Genomic DNA, 27,630 nt, shown 5'->3' with positions numbered 1-27,630 from the left:
GTATAGGCTGGCAGGTGAAGCTCAGATTCAACCCCTAGCCCGGGAACTTCCATATGCTGCTGGTGCAGCCCTGAAAAGAAAGAAAGAGAAAAAAAAGAAAGAGGGAGAGAAAGAAAGGAAGGAAGGGAGAGAGAAAAAAAGATGGATGCTATGCATGTCATGAATAATCCAGACAAGGTAACACTGTGACAGGTTCTCATGTTGCCCTACATTTTTTTTTTTTTTAAAGGGCTGCAGGCTAGGGGTCCAATCAGAGCTGCAGCTTTGATTATGCTTACACCACAGCCACTGCAGCACAGGATCCAAGCCATGTCTGCAACCTACACCATAGCTCACAGCAATGCCAGATCCTTAACCTACTGAGCAGGGCCGGGGATTGAACCCACATGCTTATGGATACTAGTCGGATTCTTTTTATTTTTATTTTATTTTATTTTTTTGTCTTTTTGCCTTTTCTAGGGCCGCTCCCACGGCATATGGAGGTTCCCAGGCTAGGGGTCGAATCGGAGCTGCAGCCGCTGGCCTACGCCAGAGCCACAGCAACGTGGGATCCAAGCCACATCTGCGACCTACACCACAGCTCATGGCAATGCCGGATCCTTAACCCACTGAGCAAGGCCAGGGATCGAACCTGCAACCTCATGCATGGTTCCTAGTCGGATTCGTTAACCACGGCGCCACGACAGGAACTCTACTAATCGGATTCTTAACCTGCTAAGCTGCAAGGGGAACTCCTTGTTGTCCTATACTTTTAAAAAAAATCATTAAAAAGATTTTATTGGTGTATATTTGATTTATAATGTTATGTTAATTTCTGCTGTATAGCAAAGTGATTCAATTATACATATACGCGTATCCATTCTTTTTCAGATTCTTTTCCCACATAGGTTACCACAGAATATTGAATGTAGAGTGCCCTGTGCTATATATATATAGCTGGTCTCTGTTGACTGTCCATTCCATATACGACAATGTGCATACACCAGTCCCAAACTCCCAATAATCCCTCTCCTTCCTCTAGTAACTATAATTTTGTTTTTGAAGTCTGTACTTCTGTTTGTTTTGTAAATTAGTTCATTTGTATTATTATTATTATCATTATTTTGTCTTTTTAGGGCCACACCCCCAGCATACCTAGGTTCCCAGGCTAGGGGTCAAATCAGAGCTGTAGCCGCTGGCCCACACCACAGCCACAGCAATGCCAGATTTGATCTGCTTCTGCAACCTATGCCAAAGCTCACAGCAATGCTGGATCCTTAACCCACTGAGCAAGGCCAGGGATCAAACTTGCGTCCTCTTGGATACTAGTTGGATTCTAAACCATATATTTATTTGAGTGATTATTTGTCTTTTTTGATACATTATAAGCTCTTGAAGGCTCCTTGGTGTCTAGACTAAGTTTTTTTTTTTCCTCCCTAACCATCTTTTTGGGGTTTTTTTGGCCAGCATGCAGCAGCTTGATATGCGATCTCAGTTCCCAGATCAGGGATTGAACCCAGGCCACAGCAGTGAAAGCACTGAAGCCTAACCACCAGACCACCAGGGAACTATACCCATCTTTTCCTGGAGCCTGGCACATAACAGGCATTCTATGATTGTATGAATAATTGTATTTGGATAAATGGCCATGGGGAGTGTGAGTATATAACTGGGTTAGGTATGGAGACAACCTCTATATTTTAAGTTAGATCCAAGCTTAAGGGAAGTTGAAGTCTGAAATTGATAATTTCTAGGGAGGTGAGAAATACTCCAGAGCCAGGGCAGAAAAATGGAAACCAGAAGATAAGAAATGGGAGTTTGGCATTCGGATCATTTTTTCTGGCCATTGGTTGGATACAGAATGTTGTTAGCTGCTCTATCTCAAAATCCTCTTCTGTTTTTTACCTTCCAGTATTTCATACTCTCCTGGTTTTCCTCTTACTTTTCTGGCCATCCCTTCTCAGCCCTTCCTTGATGACTCATCCTTCTCAACTGGAATACTAAACACCGTGCCCCACAGCTCAGGCCGGGGCCTCTTCTCCAAATCACATCCAACCCCATGGCTTTAGACACCAACTATATGCAGGGGAATCCTAAGCTTATATTCCCAGAATTCTCCTCTGAGCTCCAAGACACATATATCCAGTTGCCTGTTTGACATATTCATGTGGATCTATAATGGTCATGCTTAACATGATCAAAATGCAGCTCTGATTCATGACTTCCTGCTTTTCCCCATCTCAGTTAATTACACCATCTACCTAGTTGCTCAGGTCAGAATTTAGGGGTCTTCCTTTTTTCCTCTCCCTCTCCCTCTATTCACCTTTAATCAATCATCAACTCTCCCACCAAAGGTGCACCACCTCTCACCACTGCTGTTCCCTTGTCCAAGCCACTATCACTGCTTACCTAGTTACTACTTATACTTATTCTTCTATCTGAAGTAGACCCTCCTTGGGAGTTCCCGTCGTGGTGCAGTGGTTAACGAATCCGACTAGAAACCATGAAGTTTCGGGTTCGATCCTTGACCTTGTTCAGTGGGTTAAGGATCCGGCGTTGCTGTGAGCTGTGGTGTAGGTCGAAGATGTGGCTTGGATCCCAGGTTGCTGTGGCTCTGGCATAGACAGGCAGCTGCAGCTCCGATTCGACCCCTAGCCTGGGAATCTCCATATGCTGCAGGAAGCGGCCCTAGAAAAGGCAAAAAGACCAAAAAAAAAAAAAAAAAAATTGATTGTGTGATTACTTTTTACCATATTGGTAGATTTCCTCCCTTCACAGCATTAACGCAAACTGAGTTCCTGTGTATGTACTGAATTTGTTATTGTCTGTTTCTCCAACCAGAATGTAAGAGAGAGCAGAACCCTATCTCATTCATTCCACAAATATTTATCATAGGCCTACTAAGCTCTGGTTCCTCTTTGTGAGAGCAGGACCCTATCTCATCCATTGCACAAGTATTTATCATAGGCCTACTAAGCTCTGGTTCCTGTTGTAGGTGCTGGGGGGTAGACGTGTGGTACAGAGAGAGAGTGTGTGGCCAGAACTGCCCTTGAAAGTTTGAGAAGGTATGCTCAGGTCATAGACCCCAGAGTGTGGACTATGGAGAGTAGATAAAGTTGTGGATGATGACTTGCTAGCAGTTGCCATAGTGTGAGATGTGAAGCAAAGAGGAAGGTGTCATGAGACTGAGGGAGGTGGGGTGAGCTAGAATGATAATTTCCAGATCCCCCAAAGGACCATTATATCCAGTGAAGTTACTATGGCCCCAAGGTGTCATCACAGGAGATCCCCTGAGAAAATGTTTGCTCCTAACCTCCATCTCAACACTTTAGGAAGAAAAAGAAGAGAGACTGTAAGACTCTGTGGAGCTACAAGTTGGGCTACCCCTGGAGGAGTCTAGCGTGAGACTGAAGTATAAGATGAACAATAATACCAAGTCTTAATAATCAGATCGAGAGCTTATTTCACATTTATACCTCGCATGTTGCTGCAGCTCTCTCAAATCAAGTGCATTATGACGGAACCAAAGGGAGCTGAGAAATATAGCAAGGGGACCCAAGCCCACTGAGGGTTGAGGGAAGGCTTTCCCAAGGAAACGATGTTTATACTGAGGCCCAAGGGCCCTCACTTCTCCCTTACACACACTCCACACTCCCCATTTCCCAAAGGGCCAGGCCTTTTTCCCCCTCCCTACACTTGTACTCTCTTCCACATGCCTAGAGTGCCCTTTTCTCTTCTCTTCACCCCAACTCGGTCTGGCTAACTCCTATTTATCCTTTTTGACCCAGCTCAAAAGTGAAGCCATGGCCACTGCCTCTCCCCAAAAGGAAGATGAAATTGGTCTCTTCTCGGAGTTTCCACATCACTTGGGTACAACGTGTGGAGACAGTGTGTGTACTCGTTTGCCTGTACCACCAAATTGTGAGCTCACAGGAGCCCAAGAGGCCAGCATGAGGCAAGCTCAATTGGTGTCTGCCGAATGAAGGAATGAACGAATGATCTAATTTTTAAAAGGGGTCAGTGCCAACCTGAAGGGGGAAATGTTTCAAGGCAGAGGGGTGAGCTGAGCTTCTTGGAGTGCTGTCTTCACAAAACCGAGTCTGGGTCGGGTTGATGTAATGAGCCAACTCATTAGAAGAATATCTGTAGAAAATAGGTCAGTTTCTTTCTATCTCTTTAAGAACCAGAGGCTTCGTTTCCGCGCCTGCGCATTGAGAGAGTAAACACTTTTTTTTTTTTTTTCCACCTTCTTCCCCCACCCCCGCCCCGCCCTGGTCTTATTGCCCCGACCGGGTGCAGCCTCCTCCCATACTCCCCTTCTTCGGGTGGGGTAATGGTCCGTTCCAGGGCGCCTGGCTCGTTCTGGAGGGTGGCTAGCCTAAATGGTACATTCCACTACCTTCATTACCTTCTGCTTTTGGTGTCTTTTCTGTTCCACTTCCCCCTACCGAATGGAGCTCAATAGGCTGGCCCAAAAGAAGGAGGGGGATCCGGGCTGAAGGGACCGGTCTGAGCCGGTCTCCAGCGCAGGCGCAGTGCGGATAAACAGGAAGCGGGTGGTATAGGCGGCGGCAGAGGAGACACAGGGGCTTCGGGAGGAGGTAGCGAAAGAACTAGGATTATCCGAAGGGCGTCGGAAGCTAACTGAGAACGAGAAAAGGGGCCTTGGTCCAGGGAACGAGAGGTCGCGGCTTCGTTCTCCGCTTAGGTTTCCGACTCGCCAGTTTAGGCTGAGGCAGCGGCTGACAAAGGGCTCGCGCTGGTGCCGCCGCCCTTCTCATCCGGGCATTCGGGTCTCTGCGGAGAGGGAGGGGGAAGGGCAGAGGGGGGGAGGGGAAGGAACCGGAGGGGCGCGCGCTTGGAGCCGAGGCCCTCTGTAGGGCTCCGGGCCGGCGGCCCAACGGACGGAGGCCGAGGAGGACCTGCAGAGGTGGCGGCGGCCAGGGGCAGGAGGATGGTGCAGAAGGAGAGCCAGGCGGCGCTGGAGGAACGGGAGAGCGAGCTCAACTCCAATCCTGCCGCCTCCGCGGGGTCATCGTTGGAGCCGCCTGCAGCTCCAGCCCCCGGAGAAGACAATCCAACCGGGGCCGGGGGAGCCGTGGTGGCCGGGGCGGCAGGCGGGGCTCGGAGGTTCCTATGTGGCGTGGTGGAAGGTGAGCGGTCTGGCGCGGGCTGGGCAAGAGCGCCCTTCCTCCCTCTTCGCTCTAGTTCTAACACGTTCTTTTCTCGTGAGGCAGGTGGCGGCAGTGTTTTAGAGGGGGCTCTAAAAGGAGATTATTCTTTGGATCTGAAATGTGACCTTGCTGAAACGAGGGGAGAGGGGAGACGGAGAGCTGGTCTCGGGTTCTCAGGCGGCGTCGAGTTGCCCTCTGGCTATTAACAATTCTGACCCCACCCGCTTTGGGCTTGGAGCCAGGCATGCTCCAACGGAGGCGGCGTAAGGAGCCTAGTCTTAGGCTCTGAGTTATATATACATCTTTGTATCTTGGGATCTTATTCCCTACGATGGTTTGGGTTCACACGGAAAGACGTGTATAGTGTTGCTGTCCCCACCCTTTGGGAAAAAGACTACCCGTACAGGTGTGATAGTTGTCGTGGAGGGAAGAGAAGCACCGTTGGGTTATATAGTTTTACACATTGCTTTTTGGTTAGAGCTTTGCTGGCCAGTCTCTACCCCTCACGCTTTGGAGATTTATTTGCAGCCTAGAAAGCTGCCATTTGCCAGCTGCTGTGCCTTGCCTCTGAAGGATGAAGCTTTGATTTTAATAATATCTGAGATAACAGAATTTTGGTTTAGTGACTGCAGAGGAGATTTAAAATTGCCCTTCTCACCTTATTCCTTTCCATTTCCCTTTAAAAAGAATGATGGACTTTTCTTCGGGGGGGCTGGAGAGAATGAGCAGAAGATTGCATCACAATTTGTGAATGTAATGGACAAATGTTCTGCTCTGCATTCTATGGAAGCATCAATAAGTTTCTTTTTTTTTTTCCCCTGGAGTGCAGCATGTATTTGAATTTAGGAAGTATTTTGTCTGACCCAGTGTTTCCTAGCTGTATACTTTATTAGTTGTCTACTGTATGTAATGGTATGCATAAGAGTAGCACTGTTAAAAAAAAAATGGTCTCTATAAAAACGTGGAAACGGAAAGAAGGTTTGTTTTCTCAGTTGAGAGCTTTGGCATAGAGTGGTGAAAGATGAGTTTGAAAAATGAGTGGTGGTTATGGTATTTCAGATAAAGTTTAATTGTAGGAAAGAGCAGACTAATTTGCATCTATGGTAAGGGATGAAACAGTTCAGTAAAGTTTTAACTGTCTTGCGAAATTTTGGGGAAAACTACTTATGTATTTGACTAGAGTTGGTGTTTATGAAAACATGATTTTTAACTGTTGTCTAACAGCATTGCTTCCTCTTTGTGGTGCCAATTGATGAAACCATGAATCTGACTCTAAAAGAGCAACTTTAGGGCTTCTGAAGATTAAAATGTTGGACAGTTGAAAAAAAATTTAATGTAGAAGCTTTGTAAGTCAACTATATTTAATAATAATAAATGTACAAAAAATAAAATGTTGAAGCACCTCTAAAGGAATGTTCAATGGCTAGCTCCTTAAGAGAAAAATGTTAATGCTAAGGGTTGTGGGAAAGCTATAAAGACTTGTAAAATTTACCTAGTATTTGAAATTACCTGTAAGAGTAACATTGAATTGTCAAGATTGAAAGTGCTACAGTTTCATACATTAGTATGTAGGGAATTTTTCTTTGGCCTGTCATTGACTTTGTGGTGTAGAGTAACCATTCTGTTACTGAGTGCATTGTTACATTTCAGAAATTTTGGTTTTAAGTTAGTCTCTGTGTGTGTGTGTGTGTAAGGAGCATTTTGTGTTCAAAACTCAATTTAACCATCTTCCTGGTACTCCTGACATGTTGTCCTTATCTCTTGCACATGGTTAGACTGAGGTGGAAAATAAAGGTTAGGCAAAGATGTGATTAGCACATGAGGTAGTTCCAAATACCAGTTTTGTTCTTAAACCACTGCTTAAGTCATCAGTCTGCAGGTTTGTTTCCTGCAAAGTGCATTACTTGTGCTTTGCCCCCATCTAGGACACTCTGGAGCTGGTCACATTGTTGCATTTTCAGTTTTTCAAATATTTGCTCTGGAATTGAGATTGCTTGAGAGTTTCCTGTTTGAGCTAGTTCCAGTGTTGAATTTGTTGCCCGTTTAAGGCATTTTGGGGGCTCCTTTTTTATTACATCAGGAACTTGAGTGATCATAAAATTAAGTCAATCTGATTCTGATTTTTTTCCTGATTTTTATTCCTACCTTACTTGTTTTTTTCCCTTCCCCCTCTAAAAGCAGTTTAGCTCCCCTCTCCTCTCAGGTAGTAATTGTTATTATTAGCAGTTTTAGATTATTTTGCCCCCCTTTCCCTCCTCACTGTAAGACTGAGAATATATTTGGTCCTTTTTTTCTTTTTTTTTTTCATTGTCCCTGTGGCCCGTGGAAGTTCCTGGGCCAGGGATTGAACCCTTGCCATAGCACCAACCCAAGCTGCTGCAGTGACTGCTGGATCTTTAATCTGCTGCACAGCAGGACAACTCCTATATTTAGTCTTTTTTGGGGGAGTGGAAAGAGATGATTTTAGCTGTTTTTAGGTAACTTTATCGCATAAGTAGTTAAGTATTCCTGGTAGAAAAATCAGAAAATTTACCTAAGCAAAAAGGGGATTAAAATTGCCTTATGGTATTACCCTAAAACACTTTAATGCCTTACTAAACATCCTTCAGATTTCTGTATATTATATATATTTTTTGCAAAGTGGTATTGTATGTTTTGTAACCTGCTTTTCTCAGTAGACAGCTTATCATGTTCTTATAATTTCATTCTTAATTTGAATCTAGGATTTTATGGAAGACCATGGGTTATGGAACAGAGAAAAGAACTCTTCAGAAGGTAATTTTTCATTATGTGAAGGAGAATCTTAAACCATTAACATTTCCTTTTGTTTGAAGTAACACTCAATAAGCCAGGAGCAGTTTGATGATTTCTCAGTTGCAGAGGTTATTTTACCTTGGTTTTTTTCCTTTGCTTCACCTAGGCCAGTGGTTCTCAGACTTTCCTGGGGAAGCTGAGTGGCTTTTGGGCTTCATTTGCCTCACCCAGAGCTGTTGTGTTTTTATTTAAGACTGTGTAATATGTTGACATTCCTTATAATGTTTAATTTTTTACAACTTCATTGAATTATAAAAAGGTTAAAAGCTACAGCTCCAGAATATTAGCTTTTTAAGAGATGGAGCTGCTCCAAGAAAAGGAAAAAAAGTATAGCTTATACATGGTGCCCCATACATACGTATGTAATCTTCTTTTCTCTTAAGGCTCCAGAAATGGGAATTAAATACATATTTGTATGCTCCAAAAGATGACTACAAACATAGGATGTTTTGGCGTGAGATGTATTCTGTGGAAGAAGCTGGTAATCTTTTTCTTTTTAATCCATAAATACAGAGTATGTGGAAAAAAAATCTTTATTTTAAATGTAGTTGTACAAGAATTAAGCCTTTGACTTTGTAGGTAGTTTCCTTTTATCTGGTAACTCTGTATTAGTGCCAATTGAGAGTAGTGTTAACAGTGGCAGCCATAGTGTGATTTCATGGGTATGCCAGTCTGACTCCACCTGTTCTGTGGTCATAAATTGTACTTAACTTCTGCCAGTGGGCCACTGGACAAAGAGGTGCTGAAGCAGGGCTAGGCCTAGGGCAAGGCAAGTGAGGTGCAGATTTGGACTCAAAAAAATGATAATCAAGATAAGTGATACTTTATTATGTTTTTTTTTAAAAACCAGAACTAGTGCAGAGTTCCCATTTGTGACATAATGGAAATGAATCCAAGTAGTAGCCATGAGGTTTCAGGTTCAATCCCTGGCCTCACTCTGTGGGTTAAGGATCTGGCGTTGCCATGAGGTGTGGTGTAGGTGCAGACACAGCTCTGATCCCACACTGCTGTGGCTATGGTGTATGCTGGCAGCTGTAGCTGCGATTAGACCCCTAGCTTGGGAATCTCCATAAGCCTTGGATGTGGCCCTAAAAAGCAAAACAAAACAAAAAAACTAATGCAAAAAAAAAATCCATGAACAAAATGCCAAAATTTTAAATAAAGACAGGATTAGTATTACCGATCCTTTTGCTTCAGGCTCAAGTATGGCTTGGTCTTGACTACTGTTTAATTGATTTAAAGTAAAGAAGGGCCTCACCCTAGTCCAGACCTGTACTGAAGTGAAAAGCCATCCAGAACTATCCTTGCTACATGTGTTCTTATGTTAGTTACCTAAAATTCATAAAGAAGTAAATTTGACAAATGGTGCTTTTCTTTGGGGACTTGAATAAATGGGGGAACATTTTGAAACCTGGAATTTAATGGTAGCTGACAAGTTAATTTGGTTGCAGAGCCCAGTTGGGCACTGAAGGCAGAAAGTTTTCTTTTTTTTTTTTTTTCTCCTGTCTTTTTAGGGCTGCACCTGTGGCATATGGAAGTTCCTGGGCTAGGGGTTGATTGTAGCCAGCAGCCTTACATCACAGCCACAGCAGTGTGGAATACGAGCTGAGTCTGCAGCCTGCACTACAGCTCACAGGGATCAAAACTGTGTTCCAGTGGATAGTATTCGGATTCATTACCACTGAGCCACAACGGGAACTCCCAGAATTTTTCTTAAGCTATAGGGAAGCAATAAAACTTATCCTAGCTCCATCTAGTGTTGTTGTTTACTACTCTAAGTAATTTAAGTTTGTCTTTAACTTATTTTCTGGTGATAACTGGTGATGGAAATTTAATGTGATCAAAACATAGTCAAATGGCTATCTTGAGATACCACTGAAAGTTATTTAAAGATACCCTGTGGTATGGAATAGTATTTCATTTTACTTATGAAGATTGTCACATTTTATTTATTTATATATTTATTTTAGGGCTGCATATGTGACATATGGAAGTTTCCAGGCTAGGGGTTGAATCTGAGCTGTAGCTCCTGGCTTAGGCCACAGCCACAGCAACACCAGATCTGAACTGCATGTGCAACCTACACCATAGCTCAAGGCAATGCTAGATCCCTGACCCACTGAGCTAGGCCATGGATCGAACTCTCATGGACACTAGTCAGATTCATTTCTGCTGCACCACAATGGGAACTCCCCAAAAGTCATTTTTTTTCCAAATTACATGTAGATTTATTTATTTAGGAATTTCAGTTGTTCAGAGACAACAAATACAAAAACCATACCTGTTAAATACTATAGGAGGTAAAAATGGTTTATGTTTACTAAGAGAATTGATAATGCTTAATTTTTTTTGAGAAAAGAATATTAAAGAATTTTTTCCTTTTCCTTTTCCACCACACCCATGGCATATGGAAGTTCCTGGACTAGGGATTGAATCCAGGCCCCTGCTGTGAGCAATACCACAGCCATGGCAATGCAGGATCCTTAACCCACTAAGCCAGGGATTGAAGGGAGCTGCTGCAGAGACACTGGACCCTTAATTTGTTGTGCCACAGCAGGAAATCTCCAAGAGATTTTTTTTTTTTTTGCTTTTTAGGGTCACACCCAAGGCATGTGGAAGTTCCCACGCTAGGGGTCAAATCAGAGCCACAGCTGCTGGCCCGAACCACAGACATAGCAATGTGGGATCTGAGCCACCAAGTCTTCAGCCAACATCACACAGCTCATTCGGCAGTGCTGGATCTTTTTTTTTTTTTTGCTTTTTAGGGCCTCACCTGCAACATAGAGTGGTTCCCAGACTAGGGGTTGGATGGAGCTGTAGCCACCAGCCTACGCCACAGCCACTGAGATCCGAGCTGCATCTATGACCTACACCACAGCTCAGGGCAACGCCAGATCTTTAACCCACTGAGCGAGGGCAGGGATCGAACCCGAAACCTCATGTTTCCTAGTCAGATTTGTTTCCGCTGTGCCACGATGGGAACTCCAGACAGTGCTGGATCCTTAACCCACTGAGTGAGGCCAGAGATTGAACCCGCACCCTCATGGTTACTAGTTGTGTTTGTTTCTGCTGCACCACAACGGGAACTCCCCCAAGAGAATTCTTTTATTAAATTCAGGGTGACTTTAAATCACTTCAGGTTTGTGCCATTTTATATGGCCTGTTGTCACATTGAACATGACAGTTTTGTAAAATTTTTTTTTCTTTTTTCTTTTTAGGGCCACACCCATGGCATGTGGGGCACATGGAAGTTTCCAGGCTAGGGGTCATATCAGAGCTATAGCTTCTGGCCTACACCACAGCCACAGCAACATGGGATCAGAGCTGCATGTGAGAAATACACCACAGCTCACAGCAACGCTGGATTCTTAACCCACAGAGCAAAGCCAGGGGTCAAACCTGCAGCCTTACGGATACCAGTTGGGTTCGTTAACCACTGAGCCCCAGTAGGAACTCCAATTTTGTAAAATTTAAGGGCCTTTTTTTTTTTTCTTGACTCACTGAAAATAAGAGAAAATAACCTTTAGTTGAAAGGTGAAGGCTCTTTTAGTTTTCTATGCTGCTTTCTAAAATCATGAACTTTGTTCTTTAGAGCAACTTATGACTCTCATCTCTGCTGCACGAGAATATGAGATAGAGTTCATCTATGCTATTTCACCTGGATTGGATATTACCTTTTCTAACCCTAAGGAGATATCTACATTGAAACGCAAACTGGACCAGGTAATATATTTACCTTTCCATTTTTTTCCCCTTAATGAGTATATGAAACTAAAAAGTATTCTGAGCTGCTTTTATAATGTTAAAAGGAAACCAAATTCAGAATACTTCGTTTCTGTACTTTTAAAAAATCATTTTGATAAAGGACTGTTTTCTAAAGTCAGAAGAGCTTTACTGGAGGTATTCCCAGAGGTTTTTGTTTGTTTTTTTTGTTTTGCACTTTTAGGGTTGCACCCAGGGCAAATGGAAGTTCCCAGGCTAGGGATCGAATCTGAGCAGAAGCTGCCAGCCTACTCCATAGCCATAGCAACTCAGGATCAGAGCTGCATCCGGGACCTACACCACAGCTCATGGCAACACTTAACCCACTGAGCAAGGCCAGGGATCGAACCTCATCCTCATGGATCCTAGTTGGTTGCGTTAACTGCTGAGCCAAGAAAGGAACTTCCTCAGGGGTCCTTTTTGTTTGCGTTTTATTTTTAATTTTATGGCTGAACTCAGAGCACATGGAAGTTCTTTGGCTAGGGCGTGACTCTGAGCCACAGCTTTGACCTTTGCCACAGCTGCAGGAGCCCTGAGCACTGGATCCTTTAACCCATTGCACAGGACTGGCGCTTGAACCTACAGCTCTGAGCGACCTGAGCCACTACAGTTGAATTGTTAACCTGCTGCACTGCACTGGGAACTCCCCCAGAGAGTCTTAGACTTGGGGTGGATACTTACTACAGATTCTGGGTGAGTCTGAGTTAAGTGGCCCAGAGCACTTTTTTTTTTTTTCTTTTGTCTTTTTGCTATTTCTTTGGGCCGCTCCTGCGGCATATGGAGGTTCCCAGGCTAGGGGTCGAATCGGAGCTGTAGCTGCCAGCCTATGCCAGAGCCACAGCAACACCGGATCCGAGCCGCGTCTGTGACCTACACCACAGCTCACGGCAACGCCGGATCGTTAACCCACTGAGCAAGGGCAGGGACCGAACCCGCAACCTCATGGTTCCTAGTCGGATTCGTTAACCACTGCGCCACGACGGGAACTTCCAGAGCACTTTTTGAGAGACTGTATGCTGTGGGTGCTTGCCTTAACTTCTGAGTGAGGATCCTTAACGCACTGAGCGAAGGTAGGGATCAGACCCTCATCCTCATGGATACTAGTTAGGTTCGTTACAGCTGAGCCACAATGGGAAGTCCTAAAGTAGTTGAGGTTCTATGGATAAGCTTTTGAGAGGTTATTTTCCTATTTGATCATATTCTACTATGTTGATTTTTCTGATTGATGGCTTAGGTTTATGTGCAAAGAAATTAATCGGCATTAGAGTATTTTAGATGACTTGGGTTTTTTATGTCTTAGAGTTTTCTTATTATTCATGGGTTTTTTTTTTTTTTTTTTTTTTTTTTTTTTTTTTTTTTTTTTTTTTTTTTTTTTTTTTTGTTTTTGTTTTTTTAACTTTTTAGGGCTGCACCCATGGCATGTGGAAGTTCCCAGGCTAGGGGTCAAATCAGAGTTACAGCTGCCAGCCTACACCAAGGCCACAGCACTGGAGGATCCAAGCTGTGTCTGCAACCTGCACCCTAACTTAATGAATGGCTATGCTGGATCCCCTGAGCAAGGCCAGAGATTGAACCCACATCCTCATGAATACTAGTTGGATTTGTTTCTGCTGCGCCATGATGGGAAGTTTCTTTTCTGTTTGATTTTCTAGTCAGCAGAGGTAGAAGGATAAGCCACATTATAGAAGCTTTGTTAGAACATACTGGCATATTGCATTCAAACCCAAAGGAAAAAATGGGTCCCAGAACTGTCTAGTTATTTAACATAGAAAATGTAGAGACAATGATTTGGTTGTGAACATTCTACTAAGGAAAATACTTGATTTTTAAATATAACTATTAAATATACTCGAGGGAGTTCTCATTGTGGCTCAGTGATAACAAATCTGACTTTTATCCACGAGGATGCGGGTTCCATTCCTGGCCTCGCTCAGTGGGTTAAGGATCCGGCGTTGCTCTGAGCTGTGGTGTAGGCCGGCAGCTGCAGCTCTGATTTGATCCCTAGCTGGGAACCTTCCACATGCTGCAGGTGCAGCCCTAAAAAGGAAAATAAATAAATAAATATACTTGAAATGCTGTATTTTTAATCCTTGATGAGCTGGTAAAGCATTTTGTTTTGAATTTCTTTTCCTAGGTTTCTCAGTTTGGGTGCAGATCATTTGCCTTGCTTTTTGATGATATTGACCATAATATGTGTGCAGCTGACAAAGAGGTATTCAGTTCTTTTGCTCATGCCCAGGTCTCCATCACAAATGAAATTTATCAATACCTAGGAGAGCCAGAAACTTTCCTCTTCTGTCCCACAGGTATTGTATAATAGCTTAAACATAAATAATAGTTGATTATAAATAATAGCTTTATATTCAACTAGTCTTGAAACATAACTTTCAGAGCACCACGTATGGGTTGTGTTGTATTATCCTCTCTCCCTTTGGTATATAAAGGTAGGAATTCTTTTTGTAGAAAACATTTCTCTAGATCTTTTTTTTTTTTTTTTTTTTTTTTTTTGTCTTTTTGCCTTTTCTAGGGCTGCTCCCGTGGCATATGGAGGTTCCCAGGCTAGGGGTCTAATTGGAGCTGTAGCTGCCGGCCTACGCCAGAGCCATAGCAATGCCAGATCTGAGCCGCATCTGCGACCTGCACCACAGCTCATGGCAATGCCGGATCCTTAACCCACTGAACAAGGCCAGGGATCGAACCTGCATCTCATGGATACTAGTTGGGTTTGTTACTGCCGAGCCATGACAGGAATTCCTGTTTGTTTTTTAAGTACTGGAAGTGTATAAACATTATTACGTTTTGAGCATTAGGGGAGAGGGGATAGTATTGTCAAAATAAAAACAAGAAAAAAGCAAATTTACATTGCTTTTAACTTAGTCACTTGTCATTTCCTCCTACTTTTTTTTTTTCCCTGCCCTTGTATATCAGTATCCCTTTTCATTCCTCCCATTCCCATCTGGGCCCTTACTTCCGTAGTCAGCATATAGAAGGCTTAATGGTCCACCCCACCCATCTTTCCCTGGTTCCTTCCTTTGAAAATGTTGTTTCTCTTTTTTTGCCTGTCAAAATACAGCCTTTAAGAGAATTTCCCCAGACTCAACTTTTTGTTCAGGAAGTGTTAAAATAAATTGTAAGAAATTGTAGACTGAATTTATTTAACTGTGTGTATGTGTATCTTAGAGTATTGTAACCCATGAACTTTATCTCAGTGATCTGATACTACTAGACTATTCAGGTAATATTTAGTAAGGTCATACGTGGGAATTTCTTAATTTGCTGCAATTTTTTTTCTTTTTCATTAAATTTTTTTTTTTTCTGTTTTGGCCACCTCTCCGGCATGTGGAATTCCCAAGCCAGGGATCAGATCCGAGCTTCATTTGTGATCTAAGCCTCAGCTGCTGCCATACCCAATCCCTAACCCACTCTACCAGGCCAGGGATCAAACCTGTGTCCTAGTGCTCCCAAGATGCTGCAGATCCCATTGTGCCATAGCAGGAACTCTTTGTTTTTTGTTTTTTTTTTTTTCTTTTTAACTTACATGTTTTTTAAATTATTTTTCCTCTTTTGTGTGTATGTGTAGGTTTTTTTTTTTTTTTTTTTTTTTTGGTCACTGCAAATTTTAATTAGTTGTACTTGAGTACTAATAGGGGTGTAGTGTTGCATTCTTTCTGTTATAATCAGTCCAATCTGTTTGATCTCTAATTATAACAGAAATGTAGGCAATTCAGAATTATGTAGAAAAATGCTAAAAATTCTAATTATTTCTTTAGTAAACTTGTATTTTTAGTAAACGTAGGACCATAGGATTGATCTGTCCTACTGTTGGAGGAAGGATATTAGATTTAATGAATTGATTATTCTAATTTTTTTATAAGTTGATTCTTATATGAATTACCCACTTGAGTTTACTTGTTTTGGGGCATGCCTTGGAGGTCTTTTATCATTTGATGAAAAGAAATTAAAATCAGTGGACATTTTGTCCCCGTTCAAAAACTCATGACCATTTCACTCCTCTTTGACTTATTTTTTCTCCTACATTCAGAATATTGTGGCACTTTCTGTTATCCAAATGTGTCTCAGTCTCCTTATTTAAGGACTGTGGGTGAAAAGCTCCTGCCTGGAATTGAGGTGCTTTGGACAGGTAAGTTTTAACAAATTATATAGTAAAACTTTTAATTAACTGGGACCTAAAGAAATTGGTTGTTCTGGTTAATTGGATACTTGAAAAAAAGTTGAGCCATAACCATAACATATTTTATTCCCTTTCTTTTACAAAGTATATGTTCTTCACTAAGTATTTAAAAAAAAAAAAAAAACAAAAAAACAACAACTTTGAGGGAGTTCCCTGATGGCTTAGTGGGTTAAGGATCTGCATTGTCACAGCTGTGGCACAGGTTCGATCCCTGGCCCGGGAAATTCCACATGCCGTGGGTGCAGACATAGAAACAAAACAAAAAACAACAAACATCTTTGAGGATTTTGCACTGAGTCTGAATATCATTTACTTTTTTTTTTTTTTTTTTTTTTTTTAGGGCTGCACCCACGGCATATGGAGGTTCCCAGGCTAGGAGTCTAATTGGAGCTGTTGCCGACCACCTATGCCAGAGCCACAGCAACGCCAGATACGAGCTGTGTCTGCAACCTAGACCACAGCTCACGGCCATGCTAGATCCTTAACCCACTGAGTGAGGCCAGGGATGGAACCCAAAACCTCATGGTTCCTAGCCAGATTTGTTTCTGCTGCGCCACGACAGGAACTCCTGAATATCATTTACTGACTGCTAATACAGCTAATGGGATCTGGATTAATGGGTGTTGATCCTAGCACTAGGAGAATGTTTTATAAAGTGAAAGCAGTAATGCTAGATTGACAGCTAGTAATTAATGAGCTGTATTAGTTTGTATTCTGAAAATTAAGGACAGAAACCCACCCCAGAGTTTAGGTTACTTAGTTTGTCTAATTAAGGATATACTATATATGATAGGGAAAAATATTAATATGAAGAATTGTTTCTCATTAATGTATCGGGTTTTTTTTAATCCTTCCCTAATTTCTTTTTTTTTTTTTTTTTTTTTTTTTGGTCTTTTTGCTATTTCTTTGGGCCACTCCAGCGACATATGGAGGTTCCCAGGCTAGGGGTCTAATCGGAGCCGTAGTGGTCTGCCTACACCAGAGCCACAGCAACGAGAGATCCGAGCCGCATCTGCAACCTACACCACAGCTCACGGCAACGCCGGATCGTTAACCCACTGAGCAAGGGCAGGGATCAAACCCGCAACCTCATGGTTCCTAGTCGGATTCGTTAACCACTGCGCCATGACGGGAACTCCCCTAATTTCTAATATATCAGTTTGAGGAAACTTGCCCAAACCTTAAATAATCATATCTTTTATTTATTTATTTTTTATTATGGTTGATTTACGATACTCTGTCACTTTCTGCTGTATAGCAAAGCGACCTAAACTTCAATATATATACATTCTTTTTCTCACATAATCCTCCATCATGTTCCATCCCAAGTGACTGTATATAGTTCCCTTTGCTATATACAGCAAGATATCATTGCCTATCCAAAACATTCATACCTTTTAACAACAAAATTTATTTCTAGAAATCTGACGTGAGAAAATGTTGAGTTAGGGGCACAGAACTGAGTGAAAGGACATGTTGCTGTATGTTTTATAAAGAAAAATTGTTAGAAAGTGTATATATATAACAAGGGAAATACATTTTAAAAATTACATTCAATGTATTTTGAAGAACCATGTATGAGGGTATTTTAATAAATGGTGGCCATTATTTCTAGGTCCCAAAGTTGTTTCTAAAGAAATTCCAGTAGAGTCCATTGAAGAAGTTTCCAAGATTATTAAGAGAGCACCAGTAATCTGGGATAACATTCATGCTAACGATTATGATCAGAAGAGACTATTTCTGGGTCCTTACAAAGGAAGATCCACAGAACTCATCCCTCGGTTAAAAGGAGTCCTAACTAATCCAAATTGTGAATTTGAAGCCAACTATGTTGCTATCCATACCCTTGCCACGTGGTACAAATCAAACATGAATGGAGTGAGGAAAGATGTAGTGATGAGTAAGTAGATGATTTAATTCTTGACTTTGGGAGGAGAGTTTGGGGTTAACTAGAACCATTAGCAAGTATATATTCCTTTGTCATCAAGATTTAAGAGGATTTTTTTTAAGGTGGTATTTAGTACCATGAATGAGATGTTTATGATAGATGAAGGGCTGAGTGGCTTCAGACAAGTTACATAATAACTTCTTGGCCTCACTTCTTTATTTTTAAAATATCGACTTAGACTTTTAAGGGAACTCCAGGGAATATTTTCTTTATGAAAAGTAGTATAGTGCCTTCAGGGAGTTCCATTGTGGCTCAGCGGGTTAAGAACCCTACTAGTATCCATGAGGATATGGGTTTGATCCTTGGCCTCACTCAGTGAGTTAAGGATCCAGTGGTGCCTCAAGCCACAGCGCAGGTTGCAGATGTGCCTTGGATCTGGTATTGCTGTGGCTGTGGTGTAAGCCAGCACCTGCAGTTCCAGTTTGACCCCTAGCCTGGGAACTTTCATATGCTGTAGGTGTGGCCCTAAAAAAAAAGTATAGTGCCTTTAACCTTGCATTACTAGTAATTGGTACGCAGTGGACATTAATGAATGATTTTACTAGTGATTCTAAAATTAGGGTTTTTTTTTATTTCAGTGGGAATTTTACATTTAGCAATACATTAGATGACTCTTCTAGGTGAAGTAGTTAAGTGTAGGGTCTTGGTTGTTTTCATATTGGTATACTTGTTCTTGTTGCAGCTTTTTGCTTCTCTGGTTTTACTGTAACAGGTATTGTAATCCAAACTGTTTTTGTGCTCTTTCTCTTTTTTGCAGCTGATAGTGAAGACAGTACTGTATCAATCCAGATAAAGTTAGAAAATGAAGGCAGTGATGAAGATATTGAAACTGATGTACTTTATAGTCCGCAAATGGCTCTGAAGTTAGCTTTAACAGAATGGTTGCAGGAGTTTGGTGTTCCTCATCAGTACAGCAGTAAGTTTGGCATTCTTTGTGAGGGGGTTCCATCACTTTGTTTGAGACCTAAAGACTATTTGTGACGTGTCTTAATAGGCCCACCAGGCAAAATGAAATGTAGGGATTTAGAGGATAACGCTTTTAAAATCTTATTTTTGGGAGTTCTTTGGTGGCTCAGTGGATTAAGGACCTGGCTTTGTCACTGCTGTGGCATGGGTTTGATCCCTGGCCCAGGAACTCTCACATGCCGCAGTGCAGCAAAAAAAGGTGTTACTTTTGGTCTTAAATAGCTTTTATCTTGATGATATGCTAATGTGTTTTTTAAAACATTTTTTTTTCGAAATAGTTGTTTTTAAATACACATCTTCAAAAGAGAAGAAAATAATAGATGTTGAGATGGTTATCATCTGTTCCCCCTCCTCTTTTCCTCATCTCCCCAGTGGTTTAGAGGAAGTAAGCCTTTTTTTTGAGGCTCATATATTTGGAATCTCAAATTTAGGTTCATAGTTGAAGATAGGATAAGAAAACATTTCTCTAGATCTGATTTGTTCTGTTTCTAATTCTGATTATCTTTCTGGGAATTTATTTTTATAGGTAGGCAAGTTGCTCACAGTGGAGCGAAAGCAAGTGTAGTTGATGGGACTCCTCTAGTTGCAGCACCTTCTTTAAATGCCACAACTGTAGTTACAACAGTTTACCAGGAGCCCATTATGAGCCAGGGAGCAGCCTTGAGTGGTGAGTCCACAGCTCTAACCAAGGAAGAAGAAAAGAAACAGCCAGATGAAGAACCTATGGACATGGTTGTGGAAAAACAGGAAGAAACAGACCACAAAAATGACAATCAAATACTAACTGAAATTGTTGAAGCTAAAATGGCAGAGGAATTGAAACCAATGGATACTGATAAAGAGAGCATAGCGGAGTCAAAATCCCCAGAGATGTCTATGCAAGAAGATTGCATTAATGATATTGCCCCTATGCAGACTGATGAACAGACAAACAAAGAGCAGTTTGTACCTGGTCCAAATGAAAAACCTTTGTATACTGCAGAACCAGTTACTCTGGAGGATTTACAGTTACTTGCTGACCTATTCTACCTTCCTTATGAGCATGGACCCAAAGGAGCACAGATGTTACGAGAGTTCCAGTGGCTTCGAGCAAATAGCAGTGTTGTCAGTGTCAACTGCAAAGGAAAAGACTCTGAAAAAGTGAGTATGCTTAATTTATCTGCTTCTCTGGCCTGGATGGGTCCTCATGCTGATGATATGGAGGAAGTCTTAAAGAGAATTAACCATACCTTGGAATGTGTTCTATAAAGTAGGTGTGGACTCTACTGTATAAAGTAGGTAGATACAGTTCCATAGTTTGACCTTATGGTTGATGATTTTAGGAATATATGTCAGTTTGGGGAGACACAAACTTGTATTGCTTGTCCTAAAGAATTTAAGCCCAGTGTTTTTTTTAATATTATGGTAAATTTGCAGGTACCTGATAACAGCTTAGTTTATAACTGTTTTAGATTATGATTTAAGCTTTCGATTTTTTGAGTTTTTTTATTGCTCCTCAATAGATTGAAGAATGGCGGTCACGAGCAGCCAAGTTTGAAGAGATGTGTGGACTAGTGATGGGAATGTTCACTCGGCTCTCCAATTGTGCCAACAGGACAATCCTTTATGACATGTACTCCTATGTTTGGGATATCAAGAGTATAATGTCTATGGTGAAGTCTTTTGTACAGTGGTTAGGTAGGTGCACCAGGAATAATCTCTTCTCCTCAGATATATTGTCCCTTAAAAAAAAAAAAATTATCCCATAGGGAGAAAAACATTTAGGATATTGGTGAATTTCCAATTGTGTTTAAATTCCTTGCTTAGATTTCTTTCAAAGGTATAACCAGTCGCAGACTTGAGGTGCAAGCCTCAGTAGATATATTGAGCACATTGATTTTTCTCCCTTGGGCTAATTCAGCATAAATATCTTGAAAATGTGTAGAAAGTACTGACTTTAACTTGCTCTGACTGAATGCTTCCTGGATGGAACCCTGTATATACCACTTTTACCTGATTTGGAGATGAGACACTATGAATTGTGACTCTGTAAGCTCTCTGCTGCTTGCTGTGTCTTGATAACATTAATGCTGTGTTAACAGAACAATTGCCGAAATGACCTAAGGGGCCTGGAAAGAGGAAGCCGTCCTCCCAGCCCTGTGCGCATGCGAGCTTTAGTGTAGGCTATTCTGGTGCTACTTGATATTATTTCACTGGCTTTTTCTTTATCTCTCTACCAAGTAATTGGTTTTAGCAGGGGATAGAAATTGCAATCCCCTGAAAACTTTCTGCTTTGTTAAATGGACTTCTGGATGTTTCTTTTGAAAACTGATTTTTTTTTTTTATTTCTTTTATTATTTTTTTTTACGTTCTCAAACTTGGTAAAAAGCACCAGCATGGCCAAGTTTCTCCAGGGATCTCATTTCATTTCCAGGTTTTCAATCAAGCTATAAGGAATATGTAATGGCCTTACACATAGCACACAGCAGGCAGCAAGGCTAACTGACATGTCATAGTTTTCATAGTAGTCACAAATACTATGATGGGTTACATAGCCTTGGTTATGAAATAAAAGTGTGAAACACTGTGAACTTAGTGTGAAACACTGGATGCAGGAGTGGCAGCAAAGAGATTTCTCACTTTCTGCCTATATTATTACTGTGATACAACTTATTAGCAGCTAAAAAGAGAGTTACTCTTAATTTGAAAATAGAGAACTTTGGGTTCCTGTATATGTAGCACAAGAGGCAGAAGAGAGAATTTTGATCTCTCGTTACAAGGCTCCAAGACGTCTCTTCTCTGTGATAGAAGTCTGCCTTTAGACTCAGGAAAAACTTCTATATTGATTGTTGGTGGTGGCATTTGCCTTTCAGGCTTCTGGCCAGGGGGTTATAATTAACCCTTATAGGGAAAGAAGTCTTAAGTTCCTAACCTGCAATCTGGATTATTGAACTAGAAAATACTGCTTAAAACATTTGATATTCAGCTTTAATTCAAGAATTACTAAGAATTCTTGATTGTATACAGTATTGCTGCTTTTTTCTCTCATGCTTTACCTCTGTACTGTGTAATTATGAGGGTAGCTTTCCCGAATTGTATATAGCTGTTGCACAGTCTCAAGGTTAGAGCATTTTAGAAGTTTTAAATAATCTTGGCATCCACATAGCTTTTACAGCAGCTCACGACATGGAGAGTATTTTCATGGTTCTGTCGTTATTTAAGGGAAGTGCTGATTAGAACCCTTCATTTTCCTCCTCTTTCCAGTCCAGCTGGCATTCAGTCCTTTAAAGATTGTGGCTATGCAGTACTTTTGATTACTAACGACTTCTATTATCTTCTTCCCCATTGTGTACAGATGGGAGAATCCTCAGCCCAAGTTCTACTACTATTGGATGGACAGCGGCAGATGTTCACAGCGCGTCATGATTAATTAGTTTAAATTGAAAGGTTCTGTGAGGTAGCTCAGGTAGATTTAAGGGCAGTAGGCATGAACTGAAGTCACGTTTGCGCAGCGACTGAGGCATTAACCATGTTTTCATTTACACAGCTCTTCGTACATGCAGCTTTTTATTGTAATAGTTGAAAGTGCTAGTTATGTTGTAGTCTCAAAGTGAGGGGTAGGGGAAATTGGCTGATCTTAAAGTTTGAGAGGCATAGATTTTTTTCTGCAGTGTAAATTTACACTGAGCTATGGAATGGGGCATGTTCTCTTCATAACCTAAATTTTGACCCTATTTCATATTTATTTTACAAACATTACATTATATATATATATATATATATATATTTAAGTACCCCTACCCCTGAAAAACAGCAACCCTGGATACAATCTCTTAACGGGCCTGAATTGTCAGCAAAAAAATTGGTTTGCTTTGGGACTGTCTGACTAGCACACTGTATATTGTACTGATGAGACTGTTAACTTGAACAGGAGGTAGAATGCTGTCTTCAAATGGAAAAGGACTATGTTGCGCTGCTTTATCTTGTCAGAAGACTAGGCAGGTGATTTTGGTTTGGCCTCCAAGTATTTGCTGTTAATTACCTCTTATTTATTGCCTATGGAGTTGGTTAAGTGGTGTCAGTGTTAAAGGTCTTTGCACAGCAAAGCCTGCCACTCCATGTATGAGCTAAGTGCACTACAAAGATTGTAATGACCAATTAGAGGAGCTAGATACCGTCATACTTTTCTTAAAAGTATGTTTTAGCTCTGGACAAGTTAGGATCATCTGTCAGCTCTCCTTAGTTCTCAGAATCTGTCAGACTGGTATTATTACTAGTCAAGTCTGAATTGTCTGAATTTGGATTGTCCTTGTCAAGAAAAAAAAAAGTACTCGTGTTTCATTGTGAAGTTATTGAACAATTTCTTTTCTTTATTTTGCTGACCTTAGTTTTCTGACAAGATTAACCCTTTTTCCCCCCTCCTTCCCTTTCCTGTACCTTTCCTCAAAATGTAAAATGTGACTTCAGACAGGTTTAATTCCTTCATGGGCTGTGATAATAAAATGTCTCATCAATCTCATTTCACATGATAGTTACTATAATTTTGCTGCAGAGCAAGCAGCTTCCTTGATTTTTATAGCTGCACCTAGGATATATATAAACTTGATCCAAGCAGACTTGATGCTGTCCTTCTATTAATTTAAGAAAGGGTAAAACTCTTAACAGTGATTATCATTAATCAGAAGATATTAAAATTCTATTATAAATTTAAAAAATTATTATCACAGCCTTGTCCTGAAGCCCTGGATTATTATTGTTAGAGAGCTATTTCCACAAAGTGTTTGTTAGTTTGTTGGACGTTTGAGACCCCAGGAAATCCCCTTTCTCGTAACGTTCTCCGCTTGGATCTGATCTCAACAGGGTGTCGTAGTCATTCTTCAGCACAGTTCTTAATTGGAGACCAAGAACCCTGGGCCTTTAGAGGTGGTCTAGCAGGAGAGTTCCAGGTATCAATATGAATTCACAACTGAATTGACATTTTCTTTGTTTTATGAGAAACCTTATGTTGCGCATCAGATGGCTGGAAGGATTGGTCTGCCGAAGGCTTTCTAGTCCCAAATTCAATTTAGTTATATAGCTGGATTTTAAATGAAATTTTCCTCCTCTTTCACAGTAATTTCTGAAGGAGATGCTGCCAATTCCCCCCCGCGCCTGCGAAGCGCAGCGGCTCTAGGTATACACTTCACATTGTTTCTTTGCAGGTCGCACAGCATTTTAATCTGCGCCCGCAATGCACAATGCGCGCATGCTTGTCTGCCAGTGGAAACTCCATGAGCAAAAAGGATGAATAGTTATGCAAGTGAATGGTGAAAGGGCTTTATAGATGAAACTTGTAACAGTCCAGAATGAAAATTTGAACAAAATAATGACTTTTTTTGGTGTTGGAATTTGTTCATGGACTTTTCAGGTGCTCTACTTTTCTCCCCCCAACAGGTGCCCTGCTGCGCACAGCAAACTGAAGCGCATTGCTTTGGGGATAAAGCGTCTCCTGGACAGATAACCCTCTTCAGACCAAACCTCTCCTCCTGACATTCTGTTCTGCCATCTTTTAGTAGAGAGATGGTCTATAAGATTGGTTTAAAAAAAAAAAATAGATTTCTCATAATTGGAATAGTTTTTTTTGGTTTTGTTTTGTTTTCTTAACTGTAAACCTAAATCCCCAGTAGTATGCCACTAAAGCTATATAACTCAGTTTGGGTAATTTCAGAAGCACTCCCTTCCCCCAGCAAAGAGGTGTTTATGTTAGTAAAGCATAGTGTACCCCTCTTCTTTAGGTCTGCCTGCAGTAGCCAGTTAATGTTAAGTTGGTAATCTGCAGTGCACACTCATTTGCAGAAATGGCCATCTTCCCAACACTAATCCATCTCCCCTTTTTTTCTTCCCACAGCGTTTGCTGCCAATTGATGGAGCAAATGACCTCTTTTTTCAACCACCCCCACTGACTCCTACCTCCAAAGTTTATACTATCAGACCATATTTTCCTAAAGATGAGGTAATTGTCTATCTACCTGCCCATGATTGTGTGAACACTTAATACTTTCTTTTGAACTTCCTGGTTAAAAGAATAAATATCGTGTCTTAAAATAGGAACTTTAGATGGAGAAAGTTTAAAACATGGAACGCCAGATGTTTAAGGAAGAGCATAAGGACTTTAAACTCATAGTATCTTATGCCAAGTCCTTTAAAACATTAGATAAGGAGTTCCTGTCGTGGCACAGCGGAAATGAATCTGACTAGGAACCATGAGGTTGTGGGTTCGATCCCTGGCCAGCGTTGCCGTTAGCCATGGTGTACGTCGCAGACGCGGCTCAGCTCTAGTGTTGCTGTGGCGTACGTAGGCTGGAGGCTGCAGCTCTGATTAGACCCCTGGCTTGGGAACCTCCATATGCCATAGGTGCGGCCCTCAGAAGACAGGAGACAAATAAATAAAACATTGGATGAAACATATTCAGAGTTCAGTTACCAAAGAGTGTGTCTGAATGATAATGTCGTTTTTGGCTGACTTTCTGCAGTATATTGGTTGTCTGTAGTTTTCAGTTACAGAAAAAAAGCAAAACTGCTTAAAGACAATAACATTTAAAACATTTTGGATATATAGAAGACTGAGACTCAGCTCATAGTTTGCTGATTTTGAATCCACTACTTACTGCCTACAACTTTCTCCCTGCAAAGCATGTTTACTGTAACATGCTGTTTTCTACTGGTTTTACAAGTATGACTCAATGCATAAACCTTCATTTAACAAAATGATATTTATGAGAAGCCAGGCATTTTTGTTACTCCCTCTTCCAGAAGTCCATTCTGACTTCTGAGTCATATTGTTGTTAAAATCTGTTGTCATTTTTCTTGATGCGTTGCTTAACTAGATTATGTTTTCAGGCTTCCGTATACAAGATTTGCAGAGAAATGTATGACGATGGAGTGGGTTTACCTTTTCAAAGTCAGCCTGACCTTATTGGAGACAAGTATGTGATAAAGTATTTGGATTTTTGGATTTGGGAGTAGACATTTCATAGCTAGGTTTATCAAGTTGAGGGGAGGTGATAACTAAAAGTATAGTTTTTTTTTTAGAAGTCCTTCTTTAGCTTTAATAAAATCTGAGTATTAGTATGTGTGTATTTCCAGTTTATATTTACATCAGATTTAGTTTCTACACATTGTCATTTGAGTGTATTGGGCCTTATATCATTGAATTCTAGTTATATGTTAGTGTCTTATCTCATTCTGGCCTCTTTTCTTCTGAGCAGGTTAGTAGGAGGGCTGCTTTCCCTCAGCCTGGATTACTGTTTTGTTCTAGAAGATGAAGATGGCATATGTGGTTATGCCCTGGGCACTGTAGATGTGACCCCTTTCATTAAAAAATGTAAAATTTCCTGGATTCCCTTCATGCAGGAGAAGTATACCAAGCCAAATGGCGACAAAGAACTCTCTGAGGCCGAGGTAATACACAGATTTAGAATTACACACTGGTGATTTTTTTTTTTTTAATACTTATTAGAAAAACAGGCAGGCTATCTTAAAATCTCAATGCTTTCTAAATTTCTTAACAGAAAAGAATTTTTGGGTCTTACACTTTTTTTTTTTTTTTTTTTTTTTTTGTCTTCTTGCCTTTTCTGGGGCCGCTCCTGTGGCACATGGAGGTTCCCAGGCTAGGGGTCGAATCGGAGCTGTAGCCACCGGCCTACTCCAGAGCCACAGCAACACAGGATCTGAGCCGTGTCTGCAACCTACACCATAGCTCACAGCAACACTGGATCCTTAACCCATTGAGCAAGGCCAGGGATTGAACCTGCAACCTCATGGTCAGATTCATTAACCACAGCGCCACGACAGGAACTCCCCGGGTCTTACTCTTATTAGCATGTTTTCCACTGTTCCCTACAGTTTTTGATTTGGAGACATTGCCATAATATTTTTTCAAGTAAGAGCATAATATAGACAAATATTTCCTGTTTTCTTTTTTTTTTTTTTTTTGGTCTTTTTAGGGCTGCACTTGTGGCATATGGAGGTTCCCAGGCTAGGGGTCAAATTGGAGCCTTAGCCGCTGGCCTACAACACAGCAACAGCAACAGCAATGTGAGATCCTAACCAGGTCTGCAACCTGCTCATGGCAATGCAGGATCCTCAACCCACTGCTGAGAGTTGCCAGGGATTGAACCTGCATCCTCATGGATACTAGTCATTTTCATTTCCATTGAGCCATGAGGGGAACTCCTCCTTTCCTGATTTGAAGGACCAAATTTAAGGACATTTTGGTCTTCTTTGGCTACTCAGAGCAAGTTTAGGTATGTAAAAATCTCTTATTTGCATGCTAATGAAGCTAACTTGCTTTCTTATTGTAATTAGAAAATAATAGGGAGTTCCCATAGTGGAACTAATCCCGACTAGGAACCATGTGGTTGCACCATGTGGTTGCGGTTCCATCCCTGGCCTCCATAGGTTAAGGATCCGGCATTGCCCTGAGCCGTGGTGTGGGTCAAAGACACAGCTCAGATCTGGCGTTGCTATGACTGTGGCGTAGGCCAGCAGCGGTAGCTCTGATTCTGTCCCTAGCCTGGGAACCTCCATATGCCCCGAGTATGGTCCTAAAAAAGCAAAAAAAGAAAAGGAATGAACTTTAAAAATCGTTTCTTTTTGGAGTTGCTGCTGTGGTGCAGTGGGATTGGCAGTGTCTTGAGAGTGCTGGGACCCAAGTTGAATCCCTGGCCCTGCACAGTGGGTTAAGGATCCGGCGTCGCCACAGCTCCAACTTGGGTCAAGAATGTGGCTCGGATCTGATCCCTGGCCTGGGAATTCTCTATGCTATGGAGCAGCCA

At 41.3% G+C, this 27,630-nt stretch overlaps 1 protein-coding gene across 2 annotated transcripts in view; it reads left to right on the top strand.

The window, feature by feature from the left end:
* Positions 4,495-27,630, top strand: part of MGEA5 (meningioma expressed antigen 5 (hyaluronidase)) — a 28,722-nt gene continuing 5,586 nt past the window's right edge. The window contains exons 1-14 of one of the 2 annotated variants that reach the window (XM_003483548.4): positions 4,495-5,132; positions 7,877-7,928; positions 8,351-8,448; positions 11,560-11,690; positions 13,864-14,035; positions 15,772-15,870; positions 17,537-17,821; positions 18,627-18,785; positions 19,362-19,975; positions 20,338-20,512; positions 23,675-23,760; positions 24,702-24,806; positions 25,694-25,779; positions 26,062-26,254. In XM_003483548.4, the coding sequence (XP_003483596.1) occupies positions 4,934-5,132; positions 7,877-7,928; positions 8,351-8,448; positions 11,560-11,690; positions 13,864-14,035; positions 15,772-15,870; positions 17,537-17,821; positions 18,627-18,785; positions 19,362-19,975; positions 20,338-20,512; positions 23,675-23,760; positions 24,702-24,806; positions 25,694-25,779; positions 26,062-26,254 (2,454 nt within the window). In that variant the 5' untranslated portion in view covers positions 4,495-4,933. The remainder of the gene's footprint in view (positions 5,133-7,876; positions 7,929-8,350; positions 8,449-11,559; positions 11,691-13,863; positions 14,036-15,771; positions 15,871-17,536; positions 17,822-18,626; positions 18,786-19,361; positions 19,976-20,337; positions 20,513-23,674; positions 23,761-24,701; positions 24,807-25,693; positions 25,780-26,061; positions 26,255-27,630) is intronic. The other variant, XM_021072730.1, reaches the window with a different exon arrangement.

Source organism: Sus scrofa, chromosome 14, assembly GCF_000003025.6.
Source record: "Sus scrofa isolate TJ Tabasco breed Duroc chromosome 14, Sscrofa11.1, whole genome shotgun sequence".
Lineage (NCBI taxonomy): Eukaryota > Metazoa > Chordata > Mammalia > Artiodactyla > Suidae > Sus > Sus scrofa.
The sequence above is the reverse complement of the archived record's forward strand: the minus strand, read 5'-3'. Positions and strand labels throughout refer to the sequence as shown.